The following is a 19195-nucleotide window of genomic DNA, read 5'->3' on the forward strand; positions in this document are numbered from 1 at the left end:
GTAGCCGAAAGACGTTGATGGGGCGTAATTGCGTCTGTCATGAATGTATCCTTTTTTAATTGGGGTTTCACATTAGACAGGATTTTTTTAATAATTTTCATCATTCATTTGAACAAAATTTGTTTATAGAATTGGTTTCAAATTCCTTAAGAAGTGGTACGTGTGAATATTTTGGACGTTCTTTATAAAAATGTTTACTCCAAAATCGTTCATTTCGCTTTTTTGTCTTCCTTTTCTTTTCGTTCTCAGTGCACACAGAAATTATAAGCAGTGGCATAATTTCATCATCCGATGCCATAACGTCCGCTCACTTCAAATATTGCAAAGAAATGATGTATGGACAACTCGTCGTATAAAAGTATAGTATTCGCCGCTTCATATTCGTTCATTCTGTATGGATGTTGAGGGTTGCATGCGTGCGTAGGTCAGGGTTGCGTACGAGTATGCTAATGCCACATTCGTCCTTCCTGACTTATTCGTTCTGCCCGAACCTCCCTAACTTCATACTTATCGTGATCTAACACCTTCAAAATCTTATATGTAGCAAAATTATAAGGCTTTAACCTAAGCCATACTGATTTCGCTTAATGGCGACTAACTCGTCCAGTCTGTATTTTGTTGATTCTTTTCTTTCTTTCAAAATTTTGTTAATACAATATTTTGTTTTGTCCGATACCTTGTCGCTTATCGTTTTCAATGTAATTCATCCAAGGCAGCATTTTTTATCAACTAATTTATTTCTGTCGTACCCGAAATCCTCATCTCTGTCCCAGTTAATATTTTAAACGGAAAAAACTTTCTCAACAATAACGATAATATCGAAATCCGAATGTGAAGAAAAGTTGCGAATAATTTTTGATTTACATCTAATACCCGATAGGTTTTGGTAGTACACCTTAAGACAGGAGCCAGTTGAAGAAGTTGCAGAAAACGCATGAAAAAAGTCCTGACTAACAGGCGCATCCACTAATCTGCAGCGCTGTTTTCCCCTCCCTTACACTTAAAGGGACGCAACTTAATGCCAAAAGGCCACACTGAAGAGGAGAAAACGGCGTTAAAAAAAGATGGGGACACACCTAACTTAAAGTTAATCCTCTTAAGATTATTAATAACAGTATCTTTATTAATTAATTTATAACATAAAAGATGCTCTCTATCAACATTAGCATGTTTAACGACAAAAGATATAATATCTTCTTCAGTGACCGAGTTTTTAAAGGCCGAAAAATGAATCATTTCTCGCTTATGACGACATCGACATCACAATTGGCATTAACACCAACAACAGTTGAAGAAGCTGAAGATTTGTTGTTCCTAGTACTCACTTTTAACTTCACATTTCCATTAGCATTAATTGTAGTCGAAGAGTTTAGATTAACAGAATCATCGACGGCAACTGATTGAGCAGCATTGACAGCGACAGAGGGAGGATCTGGTTTAGCAGCAACTGTTCGATTGTTTTTGGCTTTCGAATGAGTGTTGATATTCCTAGCAACAGCGTCAGCATATGTACTGGCATAATTAATAGCATTGGGAGCAGCTGTATTTGTACCATTATCAGAGGCCGTAGAGAGAGTGGAGCAAGCAGCAGACGGAGCGGCAGAGATTGCTTTCGGTGTAGCTGGAACGAGATAATCCATATTCACACTATCAGTAGCAGCAGAAACAATAACGTTAGATGACGGAGCATTTGTACCCACAGTAGACGTAGAAGTGCGTGAATATATCTCGTACGGTCTACGAATCAGTTGCGGACGATGCGTCGATCGTTGAGAATATGAACAGGAAAGAAAACGAAGTGTATTAGTAAATCAAATTAAAATCTTGGTTTTTTATTGAATTAATTTGTAATTACCAAAAATTACTTACATTTATGGTATGTGGTGATGCTTGTTGTGGTGGCCGGTGGAAAAACGTCTTGGTTCGCTTCGCTCTCTAAACAAAAGTACTTTAGCCTCACTAGCAGAATCGCTTGCTAAGTGGGAGTTTTTAACGAAACCATTGCCAGTTGAGTGAAAGCTATTAACAGTTGAGTGAAAACTATCAACAGCTAACTGGCAATGGTTTGTTAAGTACTCACTAGGGGTGGTAAAAAGAAGTTAGGCGCTGGCCTAAACAGTGCGAGTGGAGTTAGCAGTAGTTGAAGCTGTAGAGACTGTTTTCGGTATAGCGGAAGCGAGATAAATCACACTCTCATTATCATCAGAAACAGCAGCGGACAATTTTTTTGCACAATGCAGATCTCTGATTTAAGTTCGTTAAGCTTAACGATTAACGAATTTCGATCATCACAAAGTTGTTGTAATAATGTGAGCGCCTTCGATTGTTCACTTCCCAGTGGAGTCATTAGACTCCAACAAAGGTTCGTTTACTTCCTTGTTTGATTGAGCATTGCGCACAGATGGCGACGCATGCGGCGAGCGAATAGAATTTCTGCGAACTACCGCGCACACTTTACAATAAAAAGCGTTTTTAGACTTCAACGAAAAATCCACATCAGCCTGTGATAAATTCACACACGATAAGTGGAAGAATTCATTGCATTTATTGCAGCTGATCTTGGGCTGAGCACGATCAACTCTATGGCCGCAAACACACGGCATTAATAAAGATTAAACAATAGAACGCGGGGCAGAGAAAAAATACGTCCGTTCACAGCGACAACCGAATTTATTTTACGTGTCTATATCAATTCCCAGGCTCTTCCCATTCCCAGGCACATTTAAGAAATCATTGATACTACGATCTGGTACATTCGCTCCACTTATCCGTTGCTCCGAGGAACACCTGTAGCTATTACAAGAACGCAGTACCCCTATCAGTTATAATACGCCGTCGGTTACCGAAAACAGCGGTTTTTTTCGCACCGATCAACGACTACCTCGGTGCCGGATACAACCACACAAAGTTCGACAAAGCATCTACCCCAACAAGAATATAGTTATAAGCTTTCTTCGGCTGGTCCATAGCGCTTAATGGCTGATCTTCCTTATGTATTGGATTTAACAAAACTTCTTTTCTTCCAGTCTTTGAATCTGTCATGCTGCAGTCGATGCAATTTTTCACGATTTTAATTACTTTTGGACCTAACTGAGGAATAAAAAATATCTTCTGAACTGCTAACTATGTCTTAATCACACAGAAGCGATGGAACTAATATAAGGTCCTTTACTGGATCCTTGTAGCCCATGCTGCTAACTTTATGTTAATTAGGAAACTACCAATAGTTGCAAGTATACTATTTCCTATACTACGAAGGTGACTTATATCGTTGGACAAATCAATATTCCCCAACATCATCAACACATCGTAACGCATGAGGCATAGATCGTAAGCAGCGTCTAGCAATGCTGACAACGTAAACCCATTAATAGATAATTCTTTGAAAATAACGCTGCCAGGGAACGCCATACGCATCATTTCAAGCGTATTTATCGTTCTTTACATCCGTTTTCTTCTTTGGGCAATCTGCGATACGATGTCCTGGCTGATTACACCCATAACACGTCGATAGTCGTTGCCGTTTGCAATTATTCGCCAAATGACCCGCTTCCCCACACTTATAACAACTGAGTCTATTAGTTCCCTGATCTTTAGTAACAAACTTATTGTCTTTTGCCTTGAAATGTACTCACATTGGGTTAACGAGCTTTTAATTCTTCTGTCCAACTAGCCTGATATAAAGTAGTTTTGTTTGGTCTGATGTCGAGGATTCCCTCTACGAAATATTCGATCAGGCTTTTTTCGTCTAGCTTTATTGGTCTTCCTACTATGTATGCGTTCGATGTGCTGCAATTGACGATGTTACTGCACCAAACTCTTTTTGCAAACATTGTTTAAGTGAACTCCAACAAATTATGTCTCGTTAAGCGCGAACGAAAATTTTCGCAGCACCCTTCAATAATTGTTTCCCGAACATAAACGTATATAAATATATTTTGTAGGAACTGCCATGGCATTCGATTCAAAATAATCTAGCCACTCTCCGACTAGGTAATGCCCAGTACCAATAAAGTTTGAAAGGTTTGAAAGAGACCCCTCAATATCGCGTAGAGTGAAGACTGGACACCCGGACCCCATCGCCGGCAACATGTTGTTTTGCTCTGAGCTAGTTTCGCTGTCAGAGCTATCGTCTTCAGATTCTACAGTCAGTCCGAAATGCTTACCATATCTGTCTTGCCCACAATTTTTCCTTCAAACCGTGCACTGTCAATAAAAAAATCTTTTGCCTGTGCATGTCGAATGATAACAAAAGCAAATGGAATCGAATGTTCAACACAAATTAGATATTTAGTATATAACAAGTAAAAGTAAACCTTAAAATATACTTTGACAATTTTGGTTTTATATAACAAGCTAAATAATAAATTAAATTTAAATATAAGACAATTAATGTTCACAACTAGTCTTTTTGACAACTAAATTAAGATTTTGTTTATTTCAAAGTTCATTGGAATTAACTTATAATTTGATTAAAATTCTAATAATGTAATAGTACACATATGTTTAGTTTCCAAAAATATAAAATATTAACTTTAAAAATCGGTATTTTATATTAACAAAATACTTTACATTACGCTTTAATTTTATAAAATGCTTTTTTTTTATTTATCTTTTCCTTTGTTATATAATTTCTCTCTTTAAATTACTTAACTCGTACCTATGTATCTTCTGCTTATGTTTATGTATATATTCATTCTTACTGCTGCAATACCGAATTCTTGACCGCTTCAACTGCCTTTACCACAGCTTCTCTGCTTACAATTTCTCAGCGCTGTCCTTCATCAATCAGGTATCAATAGCACGTGCTTCCGCTTTGCCGTAGGATGCCGTAAATTTCCACGGCATTTGGATTTTTGCCGTTTGTCAGCTGATTGCTCTCTCCCAACGCAGGGTTACCAGTCTCGATATATTGTAGTAATTATAAAATTGCCTTCAATATGTTTAAAATTTTCTTAAATTAACCTAAAATCGGAGTCGAATGTTATTATTTATAAATATATAAACTATTTTTAATAGTTTAATTTCAGTTTTGATATTTTGTATAATGAAAAATTGTAATTCAAAACTTAGATGTCTACAAAACTATATACTCCTACATATGTATGCGTATATCAGTAATAGCAACATTGTTCAAATGAAAATAAAAACAGATGGCTGATTTCTACTTCTGACAAATTTTGTTCACTACGGGCGGTAACTAAGGAAGGGGGGAGATGAGTTCGCTGTTTCTGCTATTATGTCCGTTTCAAGTTCGTTCATTCGGTGTTAATGTTGAAGGTTGCATGCGAATTAATTTTTGTTTTGAGTTTGGTGGGCAACTGCGGGCAACTGCGGGCAACTGTCTCGTTTTCTTTATTACGTTTTCTTAAATAAAATTTTTTGCTTAAGCCTAGATACCAATATTATTCTTACATTCTAGGAACTATATCTACAATCCACGTGAAATAGACCATATGTTACAAGTGGAAAGATTCATCTTACAATCTATGAATTACATTTTGGGACCACTTAAGGTGGACCGTGTTAGCAAAGTACAATGTTTTAATACGAACCATATGGGTTGTAAGTGTCATGTTACATATTTATGACAAGCAAAAGATATGTTCATGTAATATGAACTGGTGGTATTAACCTCCCACCTCTAAATTGAAGCGTCCCGATTCAAAGAGGAATAGTGCTTGATCCTTTCCATCATTTGATCTATAGGTTGGGCCTGCTCTTGCATTGGAATTTGTTCAATGTTAATTTTAACCTGTGTGCTCTTATTTTTTTATATTTACAGATTATTAGTGTTACTATTATGAGGCTGACAATTGTTATCAGGCTGTAATTTATCATTTTCCTTTTTTTTACTTCATGTCCGAGTTCTGTTATTTCCTCAATAGTTTTAAGGTTTTGAAATTGTATTTCCTCCATACTTAAATTCTTTGTCATTGTAATATTAATAATCTTAACTGGATTTGGTAATAATTTAATTGTGAGGGGCTTACGATGTCCATAGACTAAGTTATCAATTTGAACATTACGTGAATAGTAAAGTTGTTAGAATTACAGTTATGATAAATGGTTTTATTTTTTGCATTGATTACCTTAATATGGTTTGTATCCATTTCTATTACTTTTGATTGGTTATTATACTTATATTTACAATTCATCTTATTTTGACTCCTAAATAAATATTCGATGCATTCGTCTTTGTATTCTTCTAATTCTTTTTTCATGGAAGTCTTTTTATATGTGACATCATTTAGACAAAAAATTTCTTTTGTACATATATTTTATTCTGCTTGATTTATATTCGGTACTAGCGGGCCCGGTGCCTGCTTCGCACGGCAAAACAAAATAAGAAAAGAAACACACTTGTTTTTAATAAAGTTGGGTTTGTTCCTTATTATTCAACTTTTAATTCTAGTTTCATACAATCTTAGAGTATGTATCACTTAAAGTATCTTTCGGTTTTGCCATGAGTTGTTGTGTAGATAAAGAGAACTTAAGGCTTGCAAACACGTGAGCACGAAACATATAACTGGCCGTGTGAAAAGCAAGGATATTCTAAATCAATTCCACAGAATTCCAACGATTGCCCTTACGCTTTATTTATCGTAATAGCAAATGCAAGACGTACTGGAAACTGTAGTCTTTTGAATTCAAAAGGTAAATCTGATGGAATCATTGGAATGCGTGGAATCAATACATCTTCACCTTTAAAATTGTTGCTTCGATCAAATTGTTCATGACCTTTTTAACCGCTAATCTTGTCCCATTACATAATCGTGGTTGATTTATATTTCGAAGCATAATAATGGAAGCACCCACTTTCAATTGTAAACGGTGAGGTGGAAATCCGGGTAAATCCAATGAATTCAAAAATTCTGTCGGATAATTAACAGCGTCGTCTTGATTCGTAACCGTGCCAACTGATTGAAATGTTACAACCACGCCAGGAACATGGGTTAAAATGTCTGCATTCGTTTGGCCAACGTCTTTATTTTTAGCGGCCAGTATAGCTCTTTCAGCCAACCAATTATGATTGCGATAATTTTCTGCAATATTTGGAAAAACACTTGACAGCAATTCTTCTTTTGTTGGTGCAATATTACAAAAGTTATCTGGTAAAGTGATTAAGCCAGTTTCACGATCAACAGCAAGTTGACCATTGCCTATTGCCAACAGTTGCCTTGAAAATGTGTCGGCCGTTGGATCGTTTTGAATTTGTACTCGCACATTTGTAGTCAAATTGAGTATTTTTACATGTCTCCATAAATAAGATGACTTTAAACATGCTTTTAATTCATCTGCTGGTGTTGAACGGGGAATCACAGGCAATGTCTGTCGAAACTCACCAGCCAACAGAATCAAAGCGCCACCAAATATCTGTTGATCATTACTACGCAAGTCTTGCAATGTCCTGTCTAACGCTTCCACTGATTTCTTATGGGCCATTGTACATTCATTCCACACTTTTAATTTGCATTGTCGCAGACTTTGTCCATTCCCGAATTTTTGGAAACATTACAGGTGGGATTTTCATTTACATTCATATTCAGTGGTAATTTAAGTGCAGAATGGGCTGTCCGACCACCATCTAATAACGTCGCTGCTATTCCAGATGATGCAAGTGCCAATGCTATATTACTCCGTGATCTTATAGTCGCTAATAGCAAGGAAATCAGAAATGTTTTGCCAGTTCCTCCTGGAGCGTCTAAAAAAAACATTCCTCCAGTTTCGTTTCGTACTGATTCCATTATGGTATCACATGCGTGTCTCTGTTCTGGATTTAATTTACGCAAATTCAAGTTTATAAATGTGGTCAACTCATTCAAATCATATTGTTTTTCACGGTTTATTTCTTGATTGAATGCATCATGCATTGGTCGATTTGGAGCTGCCAAACCCAATTGTGTCAATGCTTTATTTACAATTACCAAACAAATATCTTCAATGATAATCAATGCCTCATTAAACATTTCAAGTGTAATCATTAAATAGTTATTTCCTGCAATTCGGCGCATTCGATGCAAAATGTCTTCGGTCATAAAATCCTTAAAATTTTCCCATGATTGCAGTGGATCAGATGGAAAATATGTTGCAATAATAATAGCAAATAATGTTCATATTTGATGAGGAGAACCTGTTGCTGATGTATCCCTAAGTGTCGCATCCCAGTGATTATCATCTTGCTGTAAATGCAATTCCTGACATGCTTGACGAAAAGTGTGACACCGTTACCTCTTTTCAAACTCAAAAAAGATGTAGGCCCACGAACATGAATCAATAGACGCAAATAAAAACATCCAGCATGACTATGATACACTGTGTAGAGACGTCCAATAACATCACTTTCAAAAATGCCACCATAACCTTGAATTGGTCTTCCTTGCTTACGTCTGTTCCATTTCTTTCCAGATGCATTCCAAGTGTAATTTGTTGGTACTTGTGAATAAAGCAATGTTTTAGCAAATTGATTATTTTGACACAGTTCGAAACAATTGATGGTGGTCGCTCTACAAATTGCTTTGCAGTATCAACTGGGAAATATACACGTTGTCCCTTTTGCAAATGTACTGACAAATGAATAACTGTCGGATTTTGATCATGAATTGGGAACGATAATATTCTCCAAACTGCCTCATTGCTACGGATACCTTTCCATTTGATATTGTGTTATTTCATCATTTCGGTTCTCTGCAACACCAAACACAGCCATGTCGCTGCCTTTATTTACATACTTGCAGATATATTAAATCGATTTAGCAGAATTGCAATATTCTACATTGATATGAGCTTTGAATGCTTTTGATAGTATTGGCGAAAAGGGAACAACCCACCTATTATGAACTGTAATATCTAGATTATTGACTCGTAGATTTATTGATTTGCCATTATTATCTGTTGAGCGTCGACGATACAGTGGGAAACCGTCTTTTCCATTAATTGTCTCGGAAATCAAATCTCGGGGATACCGCTTCGTGCATTTCCCACCTTTCATACATGGCCAATTAATATTTATAACACCACATGGTCTATGAATCAAACTTTTTGTGACAACATCAAATAAACCTGGATCGATTTCCTGATCAGGAATTTCTGCTGAGATGATGTCATCTATTTGATCGCTTGTTATTTTGTTGACTAACCATACCAAAATGTGGTCATGTGGTAATCCCCTCTTTTGCCACTCCACCGAATACATGCAACATCGAATTCGCCGAAAACTTGATGTTTAACAATAAAATCCATCAATGACTTCAGCTTCTGTCTAAATACTCGTCCAGTTATGTCATGACGGTCTGTAGAAGATTGCCCTTCATATAAATATTGCTTGATTTCGTCCCATTGTGGATTACATGTAAATGTAATAAACAAATCTGGTCGACCATACAAACGAACATAGCAAATGTCATCTTGTGCATATTCATGCATGTGCCTTGGACTGCCTATGTAACTTGCTGGTAAAATATCAACTTGTCCAACATTGTCAACATTTCCATCATTATTGATTGCATCGGGGAGATGTATATACTCTTTTGATCGCAACTTCCGTTGATTGAATTGAATAAAGTTCAAACGCTCTGTTTCTATCTTTGCATACATGTCTGCGACATATTGATGAAAGAGTCTCCGACATTTCAAAATATGATTTTCCTGATTTTGCCGCCTCATAATGCTATGTGCATAACCACAAACTTATGCAAACTGTAATCAATTGCGTGATTATACCTAAATCCAGCACCAACAACAACAAACAACATTAACGTAGATTTGTGCGGCACGCCTTTGAACATTTTGATTAATACTTGTCGGCCTACGATCTGAACCCGATCTTGCAATACGTTCCCTTGTATTTGCAATCTCTAGTTCTCGCTGTTCTTGGGATTGATTTTCCTTTTTTGCGTTCTACGCGACCGACGTCCAATGTCAGCTCTTGCTCTTCGTGGGATTCTTAGAAGAAACTAAACTAAAGATAATAAAGAACTTCAGTAATAAATTGATGAAATCCAACAAATTCTGGACTCGAAAAGCTGAAAATGTGTCAAAATTCAATTAAAAATTGCCCAAAAAATCGAAATAATTTTTGTCTTACCGTTCGGAAGCGAAAATGAAACGTTCGAGATCGTCTGCACTCGAAAAGCACCAAAAAGTGACGAAAAGACACGAAAATCTGCTGAAAATGTGACAAAATTCAATTAAAAATTGGCCAAAAAGTCCAAGTAATTTTTAGCTCACTGATCGGACATTAAACAAATTCACTCAATTTTTTAATTTTTTTCACAAAATATCAAATTTGTGATTATGTCACTTGTAACAATCAGAACACTTGTTTAGCAAAAATATCGATTTTTATCTCAGTAATCATTGTTTTTTTTTTTAATTTTGTTTAACAAAATATTCAAATTAAAACGATGATTCGAACGAAAATTAATTTATTTTTATCAAAATACTCCCCAAAAAATGCGAATTAATATTTTCAAAAATCGATTATGATAAGATCAATCACCAATGACGTCCAAAGAGAAAAGTGAAATGATAACAAATTGCTATTTGCATCACTCCGTGCAATGGTCTCCAATACACAAACGACCAAAATGTATTCAATACTAATGAATGCTGTATGCGGTACAAAAAAAGCCTGCGGCAAAAACACTCTCACTTCACATACGCACCGCACACACATGCGTTATCGGATTTCAACCAAACTTCATATAAACCATATATGGGCCGCTGCCTACGTAGTGTGTAAATTTGGTTGAAATCGCACGACGCGTTTATGATTAGTTCGGCGACGTACATATACGGACTTATTTTTATATATATAGAAGATAAGTTGAATGTATACGAGTATCTATCAATTCTCTTTAGTAAAACAAGGAATCTTCACTAAAATCACAATATTTTCGATTTGAGTGACAATTACAATTTTGTTCTTACGCAATTTTTCAAAAGTTATATTCAATTTTAAACTATCATCATCTGAGATAATATCTCTACTTAAGAGGTTGTTTTGGCTCGTCATTATGATCTCTTTTATTCTTACGATATTAGTCTTACAGCCCGATTCTGTGCACTTGATAAATTCACCATCTTGCTTATTTATCAAAATTTATTATTTATCAAGTCTTTGGTATTCTGTGTCAAAAACCAAAAGCTCTTTTCTAGATAAATTATCAAGATGTCAAATGCTCTTGACAAATTCAACAGCTGTTTGTGAAAATATTGTGAACACATTTTAATTGTAATTTTGATTGAAATTAAATAAAATAAAATGGAAGAAGACATATTATTATTGTTGCTGTTAGAAGAGGAGGAAAATTTAGAAAATAGAGATCGCGCGCGTTATTTCAGGAGTTTGAGGGATTCTACTGATCCATTTGCCCTCAGTGAAAGTGAGTTCATGAAAAATTTCCGACTGCCGCGTGATATTTGCCGTAGTCTAATAGATGACTTACGGCCTCATGATCAACAAAAGACTTCATTGCCTTTGACCATTAGAGTCCTGGCAACTTTAAATTTCTTTGGTCACGGTTCCTACCAAAAATGTGTCGGTAATAACTGCAACTTGCCAATGAGTCAGTCGTCACTCTCGAGAAGTATGCGGGCCGTGGCCAAACTTATAGTAAAAGTTAAAGGAGAAGAAATAAAATTTCCTAGTTCCACTGAGGAAGAAAATATAGTCAGAACCGGGTATGTACATACATGTGTATTAAAACAATTGGATTCATCTAAATTCACTGAGTTCAATTTCAGATTTTTCACAAAATACGGAATAAAGAGTACTATAGGAGCAATCGACTGTACACATGTTGCAATTATTGCTCCTGCGTCAAATAATATTGAACGTCCCCTTGGCTTATATTTAAATAGGAAGGGCTTCTACAGCATTAATGTCGAAGCGGTATGTTTTGCTGTGTATAAACTTAATAACTGACATACATAAGTTAACTTTCTCAGGTATGTGATCACCGTTTATGCTTCACGTTTCTGAATGCTAAATTTCCGGGTGCGACACATGACTCTGGAATTTGGGCAACTTCTGACCTACGAGAGCATCTCATTCGTCAACACACCAATGACTCTGTAGGGCACCGAAGGCAGTCGTGGCTGATTGGTGACCAAGGTTACCCTTTAGAACCTTGGCTCTTAACACCGGTCGGAAATCCTAGTACTTCTCAAGAGCGAAAGTATAATAAGCTACATTGTACTGCCAGAAATTGTGTTGAAAGAGCGTTCGGAGTTTTAAAATCGCGTTTCAGATGTTTGCTGAAGCACCGGGTTCTACATTATTCCCATGAAACGTCCGCATTAATAATAAGCAGTTGTGTTATACTGCATAATATAATTACGAAAGCTGGTATTACCATGCACGCGGTGGACAACGAGGTTGAAGAAGACTCTGACCATGTAGTTAATTCCGGTGACTGTTTGCAGTATACACGAGAAGGTGAAAGGATAAGGGCAAGATATATATCTACACTTTAACACATTATTACACTATACACTACATTACTACTAACAATATGCATATATACACTGCACAATGACATTACACATTAACCTACTCCTGTTACATTATCCGTCTATTATTACACAATATAACGACTGCTAACAATATGTGTATACACAAGTCATATGTAAACAGAATATCTAAACAGAAGCACACATCACCGCACTTAAAAGTAACCCCTGCATAGCCTGTGTCAGGCACATGCTAAGCTGCTCGGTCTGAGTCACGACATCTTCAGCTACAGAATAACACAACCAGATATAATTATTAACAACATTGTTTCATTAGTTTAATTCATTAGTTTTAATAATTTATTTTAATAAAAACAAAGTCCATTAACATACATACATATGGATATGTACAAACAAGAAAACAAACAAGAAAACTAAATTTTGAAAAATAAGGAATTAAAAAAAATATAAAATGAATTTCAACTCTAATGACCAGAGTTTTGTTTTAAAACATTTATTAAATCTGCGACAACTCTTGTTAGGTCATGGATGGCATGTATTACTTCCCGGTGCTCCCGACGCTGTTCCTCTTCACGACGTTGCCTGTGTTCTTCAGCAGCATTCCTCTTTGCTATGTTAGCAATAAGAGTGCTAATTAGCTTATTGCGCTCCCCTCGTGATGGCCGTGATGTCCTGGCATCCGAATCGGTGTCAATCTTAAAAAAAAAAATATTATTAAAAACTACGTAAAGGCATATGTATGTTTGTATATATGAATATATATATATGGGCATATGTAAATACATATGCATTATGCAAATATGTATACATATACATTAGGGTGATTCAAAAAAAAATTTTTTGTTTTTTTTTTATTGGTACTCGGAAAAATGGGTTCCTAGACACCTCTAAGAAATCCTCTCCAAATATGAGTTTTTAATTGTAACGGGAAGGTCCTCCGCCTAACGGTTTTCTATTTTTTCTTATTATCAGATAGAAAAATTTATATCTCGCTTCCAACTACTTGAAAAAATATCTTGTTAATTAGGTTTTGTAGGAAATTGAATGCTCTAAAATATGGTCTCTTATGATTTTTTCGTAAACCCAACCGTTTAAAAGATATTAACGGTTGAAATTTGACTATTTTTGGAAAAATTCTTTATTTCTTCTTAATTTTATAACTCAATGAAAAAAAATTATTATGAATAGGTTTTTGGAGAGGATTTCTTAGAGGTGTCTAGGAACCTGTTTTTCACAGAACCAAACGAAAAAAAAAAATTTTTTTTTTTTGATCCACCCTAATATGCATTGATGTTTGACGATGAATATCTCGTAAACGCTTAACTTAATCGAAAAATCATAGTAGACCATTTTTATAGAGCAGTAAATTTCCTACAAAACTATGTGTTTCATCATTCATAATAATTTTTTTTCATTGAGTTATAAAATTAAGAAGAAATAAAGAATTTTTCCAAAAATAGTCAAATTTCAACCGTTAATATCTTTTAAACGGTTGGGTTTACGAAAAAATCATAAGAGACCATATTTTAGAGCATTCAATTTCCTACAAAACCTAATTAACAAGATATTTTTTCAAGTAGTTGGAAGCGAGATATAAATTTTTCTATCTGATAATAAGAAAAAATAGAAAACCGTTAGGCGGAGGACCTTCCCGTTACAATTAAAAACTCATATTTGGAGAGGATTTCTTAGAGGTGTCTAGGAACCCATTTTTCCGAGTACCAATAAAAGACAACAAAATTTTTTTTTTTTGAATCACCCTAATATACATATATGCATAACTATGTAATATGTATAGGTCAGAGATGGGCAAATGAAATGTATGGATGTATTGGTAACCGCGAGCGTAAAGTGGCTACCATGGGACAAAGAACATTTGCAGTCAGTTGATTAACAAACAACAGCGAAGCAACATCGTGCTGTTTTTTAACTTTGAGGACAGATTTGAGGACATCCGAAAAATTCAACCTTTAATCGATATATTTGTAAACCCGTTTAAATGTGATGTAAACCAATATGAATTAAAAATCCAGTCAGAATTAATAATTCTTAGAAGTGAAATGTCATTCAATGATAAAAAGGATATTACCGATTTCTGGAGGAACTTAGAAAGCTCATTTTATCCGCAGCTTAAAGAAATTTCCCTCAAGGTTTTATCATTTTTCCCCTCAACATTCTTTTGTGAACACATTTTTTCTGATATGAAATTCATCTGTTCCAAGCAAAGAAGCAAGTTAACTACTAAAAATTTATCGAGTGCAATTTTAATAAGAAACTGTCACAAAAGTATAGAATTAATGTAGGCATTCAGAATAATTAAAATAAAAAAATATTTAATTTTTTGGGGCGCCCAGAAACAACCCCGTTTTGACGAAAAGCTTTATGTAAGTGAATATATTTCAAAGCGAAGGTGTTTTTGGACGCCGAGGCAAGCTTTATCTTAAAATTTCCGCTAACTAGTTTGCTAGTAAAAGTAGTCAACTCCCAATTTACCCCACCAAAGGTATCTGAAATTATAACATTTTATTTATGTTATATGTACATTTCAAATGGGGCAAAAATATACCAGGGCATAAAAAAACATCAACATACCGACTACCTATGTTACCTCGTTGCTGTCTGCAGCGCAACTGGCAGGAAAATCAATTCATTATCCCACAGTGCAAAACTGGTTTTTTCGCTCTCAATAGCGACTGAAATAAGAGCGTAAGAATACGTGTGCTGAGAGTAACTGCTCATGTGAGTCAAAACGCCCATCTATGGTATAGGTACTCATATAGATACGAGTATATTGGTGCGAATTCTTGGGTTCCAAATTTAAAGTTTGTTAAATTATTAAAAAGTTCGTATGAAGCTAAAATCTTGGGTTCATATGGCTTTTCTTTGCGAATAAATAAAAGAAAAATAACCCAAAAAAAGAAAAAAAGCCAGTGCGTTTAACCAGTGGCCAGGGGTTTATGTACTTGGACATTGTAGAATAAAATAGAAATTACATACTTGATTATCCGGGCTAAATAACGGTGAATCATATGGATTTGGTAGTGGGTTTGGCGAAGGCAGTGTGTTTGGCGATGGTAGTGGGTTTGGCGAAGGCAGTGTGTTTGGCGATGGTAGTGGGCCTGGCGAAGGTAGTGCGGTTGGCGAAGGTAGTGGGTTTGGCGATGGCAGTGTGTTTGGCGATGGTAGTGGGCCTGGCGAAGGTAGTGCGGTTGGCGACAATAATAGGCTTGGCAGTGGTGCTGAACTAGGCAGCCCTAAACCAAAGCTTTCAACAGTTTCCACTCCATCCACAGCTATTGATCCAAAAGCTGCCAAAGATTTTTGTTCGAAATCAGTCAACGGCTTGCCACAGGGCCCCCCTCCAGTGAGCCTCTGCTCCATTTTTAAGCGCCTTGCCCGCGTACGTAGTTGGCTCTTCCAAACACCCATTGTCTGTAAATCAAAATCATTTAACAAATGTAGAAAATATCAGACGAATTACCTCTTTCCACTTAGCTGCAGTACGAGATGGCCCTCTGCACGCATTTAACTGCTCCGCCAGCTGCCGCCACAAATCCTGCATTTGTCGAGGCGATTTTGGCGTATTTTTTCCTATACCGAATTCGGGATGCGCGCGGCAAAATGAAACGTAAGTTTCTAATTGTTCGTGCGTAGCACGTTGGTTTTTTGGTTTCCTATAAATTGAATTAAATATTAAACCATTTATTTCTTTAAAATTAACAATTAATAATAATGAATACTTACGTTGTTGAAGAATCCATTTCGCACTAAACAGCTGATTTCTGTTTACATTATTTTGTTCACCACAGTATGGTGAAAAGCGATTCGTGCTGAAGCTTTAAGTTTTATAAATATTTGCACAGAATAACAAAAAGCTTTTGGCTTGATAAAAATCTTGATCAATAAACAATATTTTGATAATTTGTTAAGTGCACAGAATCGGTCTGTTAATATACATTAAATTTCCTAACAGTTTGTTCGTCCATCGTTCTTTTGCTATTTTATTTAATTCCGAGCTAACTGCGTTAATATTCTGAAACAATTTCCTGTAGTGATTGTTAGTATTATCACTAATAGCTTTAATTTGGTAGTTAAATTTTTCATTAATGTTTTTCTGAACACTGATTTGTTCAATTGCATTGTGGGCATTGCTTGTATTTATTTCTAATTTGCCTTCTATTTCTTGACGGTCTTCGTCGTCCATGACGCCATAAATATATTTAAGGCCTGTCCCTATAATATTAACTAATCCTCTTTTCTCAATTCTATGATGTGGAGTGAGTGTATATATCTGGGTTCTAATATGCTTAATTTTAGCCATTACAAGCGGATTCGGTTCTTTTTCTTTGAGTGCCACCTCCTCTAAATTGTCAACTATTTCTTTGTACATTGTTGTATTGATAAGATATGTAATTCTGTCGTATCTTTCAAACAACTTTACTTTTTCTAGGTTCAGAAAGGAATATCCATTCCGGTGATTGAGATCCATGATTTCTATTTGAGCTGTGATGAATGGAATCGCCGTATAAATTATGATTGTATAACATTATGAACCTAAGGGATTTTAAGATTTAATATTATCTTTATGAATTATTCTGTTTCTGTTTTGTATTTTAACTGTATTTCCTAAATCTACAAATACTACTTGTTTTTTGTATTTGGGGTTGAATTTATTTCTTTCTCCATATACTTTTTCATATATAATATCTCCTTTTTGATAACTTTTTTGAAGCCTTTTCTTGTTATGATGCTCTCGACCCTTGATCTTCTTTGTTGCATATATCATTAGGGAATAGTTTAGTATATAGAAATGTCTCCTTAAAAATGTTTTTTATTGCATAAAGCACTTCAGGTGTGCAAAATATTCCTGTTACTACTTTTGGATTCATATATTCTTTAAAATACCAATTATATTTTCTGGTCTGTCATATTCAATTAAAAAACGTTTATTATTAAAAGAAGAAATAGTCTCTAAGACAGTAATTCTTGCTCCATTATCGATTACTGTTGCTTAAAATGATTCAAAGGTTTTTTTGTTTCTTGAATTTGGTACTCATCGCTACTTTCTGCGGAATGTTGGGTTTCTATTAGTGAATCACTTGAGTCACTCGACTCACATGAATTAGTTAAATTATTTAATACTTGTCTTAATAATGCGTCAGCAACTACGTTTGTTATCCCGGCTTATAAATAATTTTTGGAGAAAACTCCTCAATAAAAGCTCGCCATCTTTCATTTTAACATTCGGATTTTTTTCGAACATTGCAAATGCTAATGTTTGATGATCCGTATAAATTTTAAATTTTTTTACTGCATAAAGATAATGGCGTAATGTCTTTAATGTCCAAACTATGGCGAATAATTCTTTTTCGTTTGTTGCGTAATTTTGTTCGGTAGAGTTTAGTGTCTTTGAAATAAATGTTATTGGTCTTCCTTGCTGGGATAAAACTGCACCTACAGCCACATTAGATGCATCACTAGATAAAATTAATTTTTTCTCAAAGTTTGGTTGAGCTAATTCAACTTGTTCTTGTAACGCTCTTTTTAAGGTTTCAAAAGCAACAATTTCTTCTTGATCAAGATTAATAATTGTTTTTTGGACATATACTGCGATATTGTACAATTTTCTCCCTTTAAGTGTTTTGTTAGTGGTTTAGCTATTGTTGCATAATTTCCTATAATATCCCGTTAATCCTAAAAATCCTCTAAGGGGCATCCATAAATTACGTCACACGAATTTAAGGACTTTTTAACACCTTCCCCCGTCCTTGTTTATCAAAAAATAAAAAAAAAACAGGTTATTCTATTTATTCTTATAAAGGGTGATTTTTTAAGAGCTTGATAACTTTTTTTTTAAAAAAAACGCATAAAATTTGCAAAATCTCATCGGTTCTTTATTTGAAACGTTAGATTGGTTCATGACATTTACTTTTTGAAGATAATTTCATTTAAATGTTGACCGCGGCTGCGTCTTAGGTGGCCCATTCGGAAAGTCCAATTTTGGGCAACTTTTTCGAGCATTTCGGCCGGAATAGCCCGAATTTCTTCGGAAATGTTGTCTTCCAAAGCTGGAATAGTTGCTGGCTTATTTCTGTAGACTTTAGACTTGACGTAGCCCCACAAAAAATAGTCTAAAGGCGTTAAATCGCATGATCTTGGTGGCCAACTTACGGGTCCATTTCTTGAGATGAATTGTTGTCCGAAGTTTTCCCTCAAAATGGCCATAGAATCGCGAGCTGTGTGGCATGTAGCGCCATCTTGTTGAAACCACATGTCAACCAAGTTCAGTTCTTCCATTTTTGGCAACAAAAAGTTTGTTAGCATCGAACGATAGCGATCGCCATTCACCGTAACGTTGCGTCCAACAGCATCTTTGAAAAAATACGGTCCAATGATTCCACCAGCGTACAAACCACACCAAACAGTGCATTTTTCGGGATGCATGGGCAGTTCTTGAACGGCTTCTGGTTGCTCTTCACCCCAAATGCGGCAATTTTGCTTATTTACGTAGCCATTCAACCAGAAATGAGCCTCATCGCTGAACAAAATTTGTCGATAAAACACATTTCGAACCGAACACTGATTTTGGTAATAAAATTCAATGATTTGCAAGCGTTGCTCGTTAGTAAGTCTATTCATGATGAAATGTCAAAGCATACTGAGCATCTTTCTCTTTGACACCATGTCTGAAATCCCACGTGATCTGTCAAATACTAAT

General features: G+C 35.5%; 3 protein-coding genes across 5 annotated transcripts in view; 1 reads left to right on the forward strand and 2 right to left on the reverse strand.

Annotated features, from left to right (window-relative positions):
* LOC125779382 (uncharacterized) overlaps positions 1-19195 on the reverse strand; it is a 554603-nt gene that overhangs the window by 381664 nt on the left and 153744 nt on the right. The gene's annotated exons all lie outside the window — the stretch shown is intronic.
* On the forward strand, positions 10979-12933 carry LOC125779346 (putative nuclease HARBI1). Of its 2 annotated transcripts, XM_049460644.1 has the most exons (3): positions 10990-11685; positions 11749-11896; positions 11953-12933. In XM_049460644.1, the coding sequence occupies exons 1-3, from the start codon at positions 11267-11269 to the stop codon at positions 12478-12480; spliced, it is 1095 nt and encodes a 364-aa protein (XP_049316601.1). In that variant the 5' UTR covers positions 10990-11266; the 3' UTR covers positions 12481-12933. The 2 variants fall into 2 exon arrangements, with proteins under 2 accessions (XP_049316600.1, XP_049316601.1); XM_049460643.1 differs by having other exon boundaries at positions 10979-11896.
* On the reverse strand, positions 12930-16350 carry LOC125779412 (translation initiation factor IF-2-like). Its single transcript, XM_049460767.1, has 4 exons — positions 16222-16350; positions 15959-16151; positions 15475-15909; positions 12930-13172 (listed from the first exon to the last, which is right to left on the reverse strand). Exons 1-4 carry the CDS (start codon positions 16236-16238, stop codon positions 12942-12944), a joined length of 876 nt encoding a protein of 291 aa, XP_049316724.1. The 5' UTR covers positions 16239-16350; the 3' UTR covers positions 12930-12941.

This window comes from Bactrocera dorsalis, chromosome 6, assembly GCF_023373825.1.
Source record: "Bactrocera dorsalis isolate Fly_Bdor chromosome 6, ASM2337382v1, whole genome shotgun sequence".
NCBI lineage: Eukaryota > Metazoa > Arthropoda > Insecta > Diptera > Tephritidae > Bactrocera > Bactrocera dorsalis.

Coding starts and splice junctions, on each gene's coding strand:
- LOC125779346 (XM_049460643.1), top strand. CDS start 11,267: ATGGAAGAAGACATATTATTATTGTTGCTGTTAGAAGAGGAGGAAAAT. Junction 11,897..11,952: donor ACAGCATTAATGTCGAAGCG/GTATGTTTTGCT, acceptor TAACTTTCTCAG/GTATGTGATCACCGTTTATG.
- LOC125779412 (XM_049460767.1), bottom strand. Junction 15,910..15,958: donor CTGCAGCTAAGTGGAAAGAG/GTAATTCGTCTG, acceptor TTTGATTTACAG/ACAATGGGTGTTTGGAAGAG. Junction 13,173..15,474: donor TATTTAGCCCGGATAATCAA/GTATGTAATTTC, acceptor TTTTTTTTTAAG/ATTGACACCGATTCGGATGC.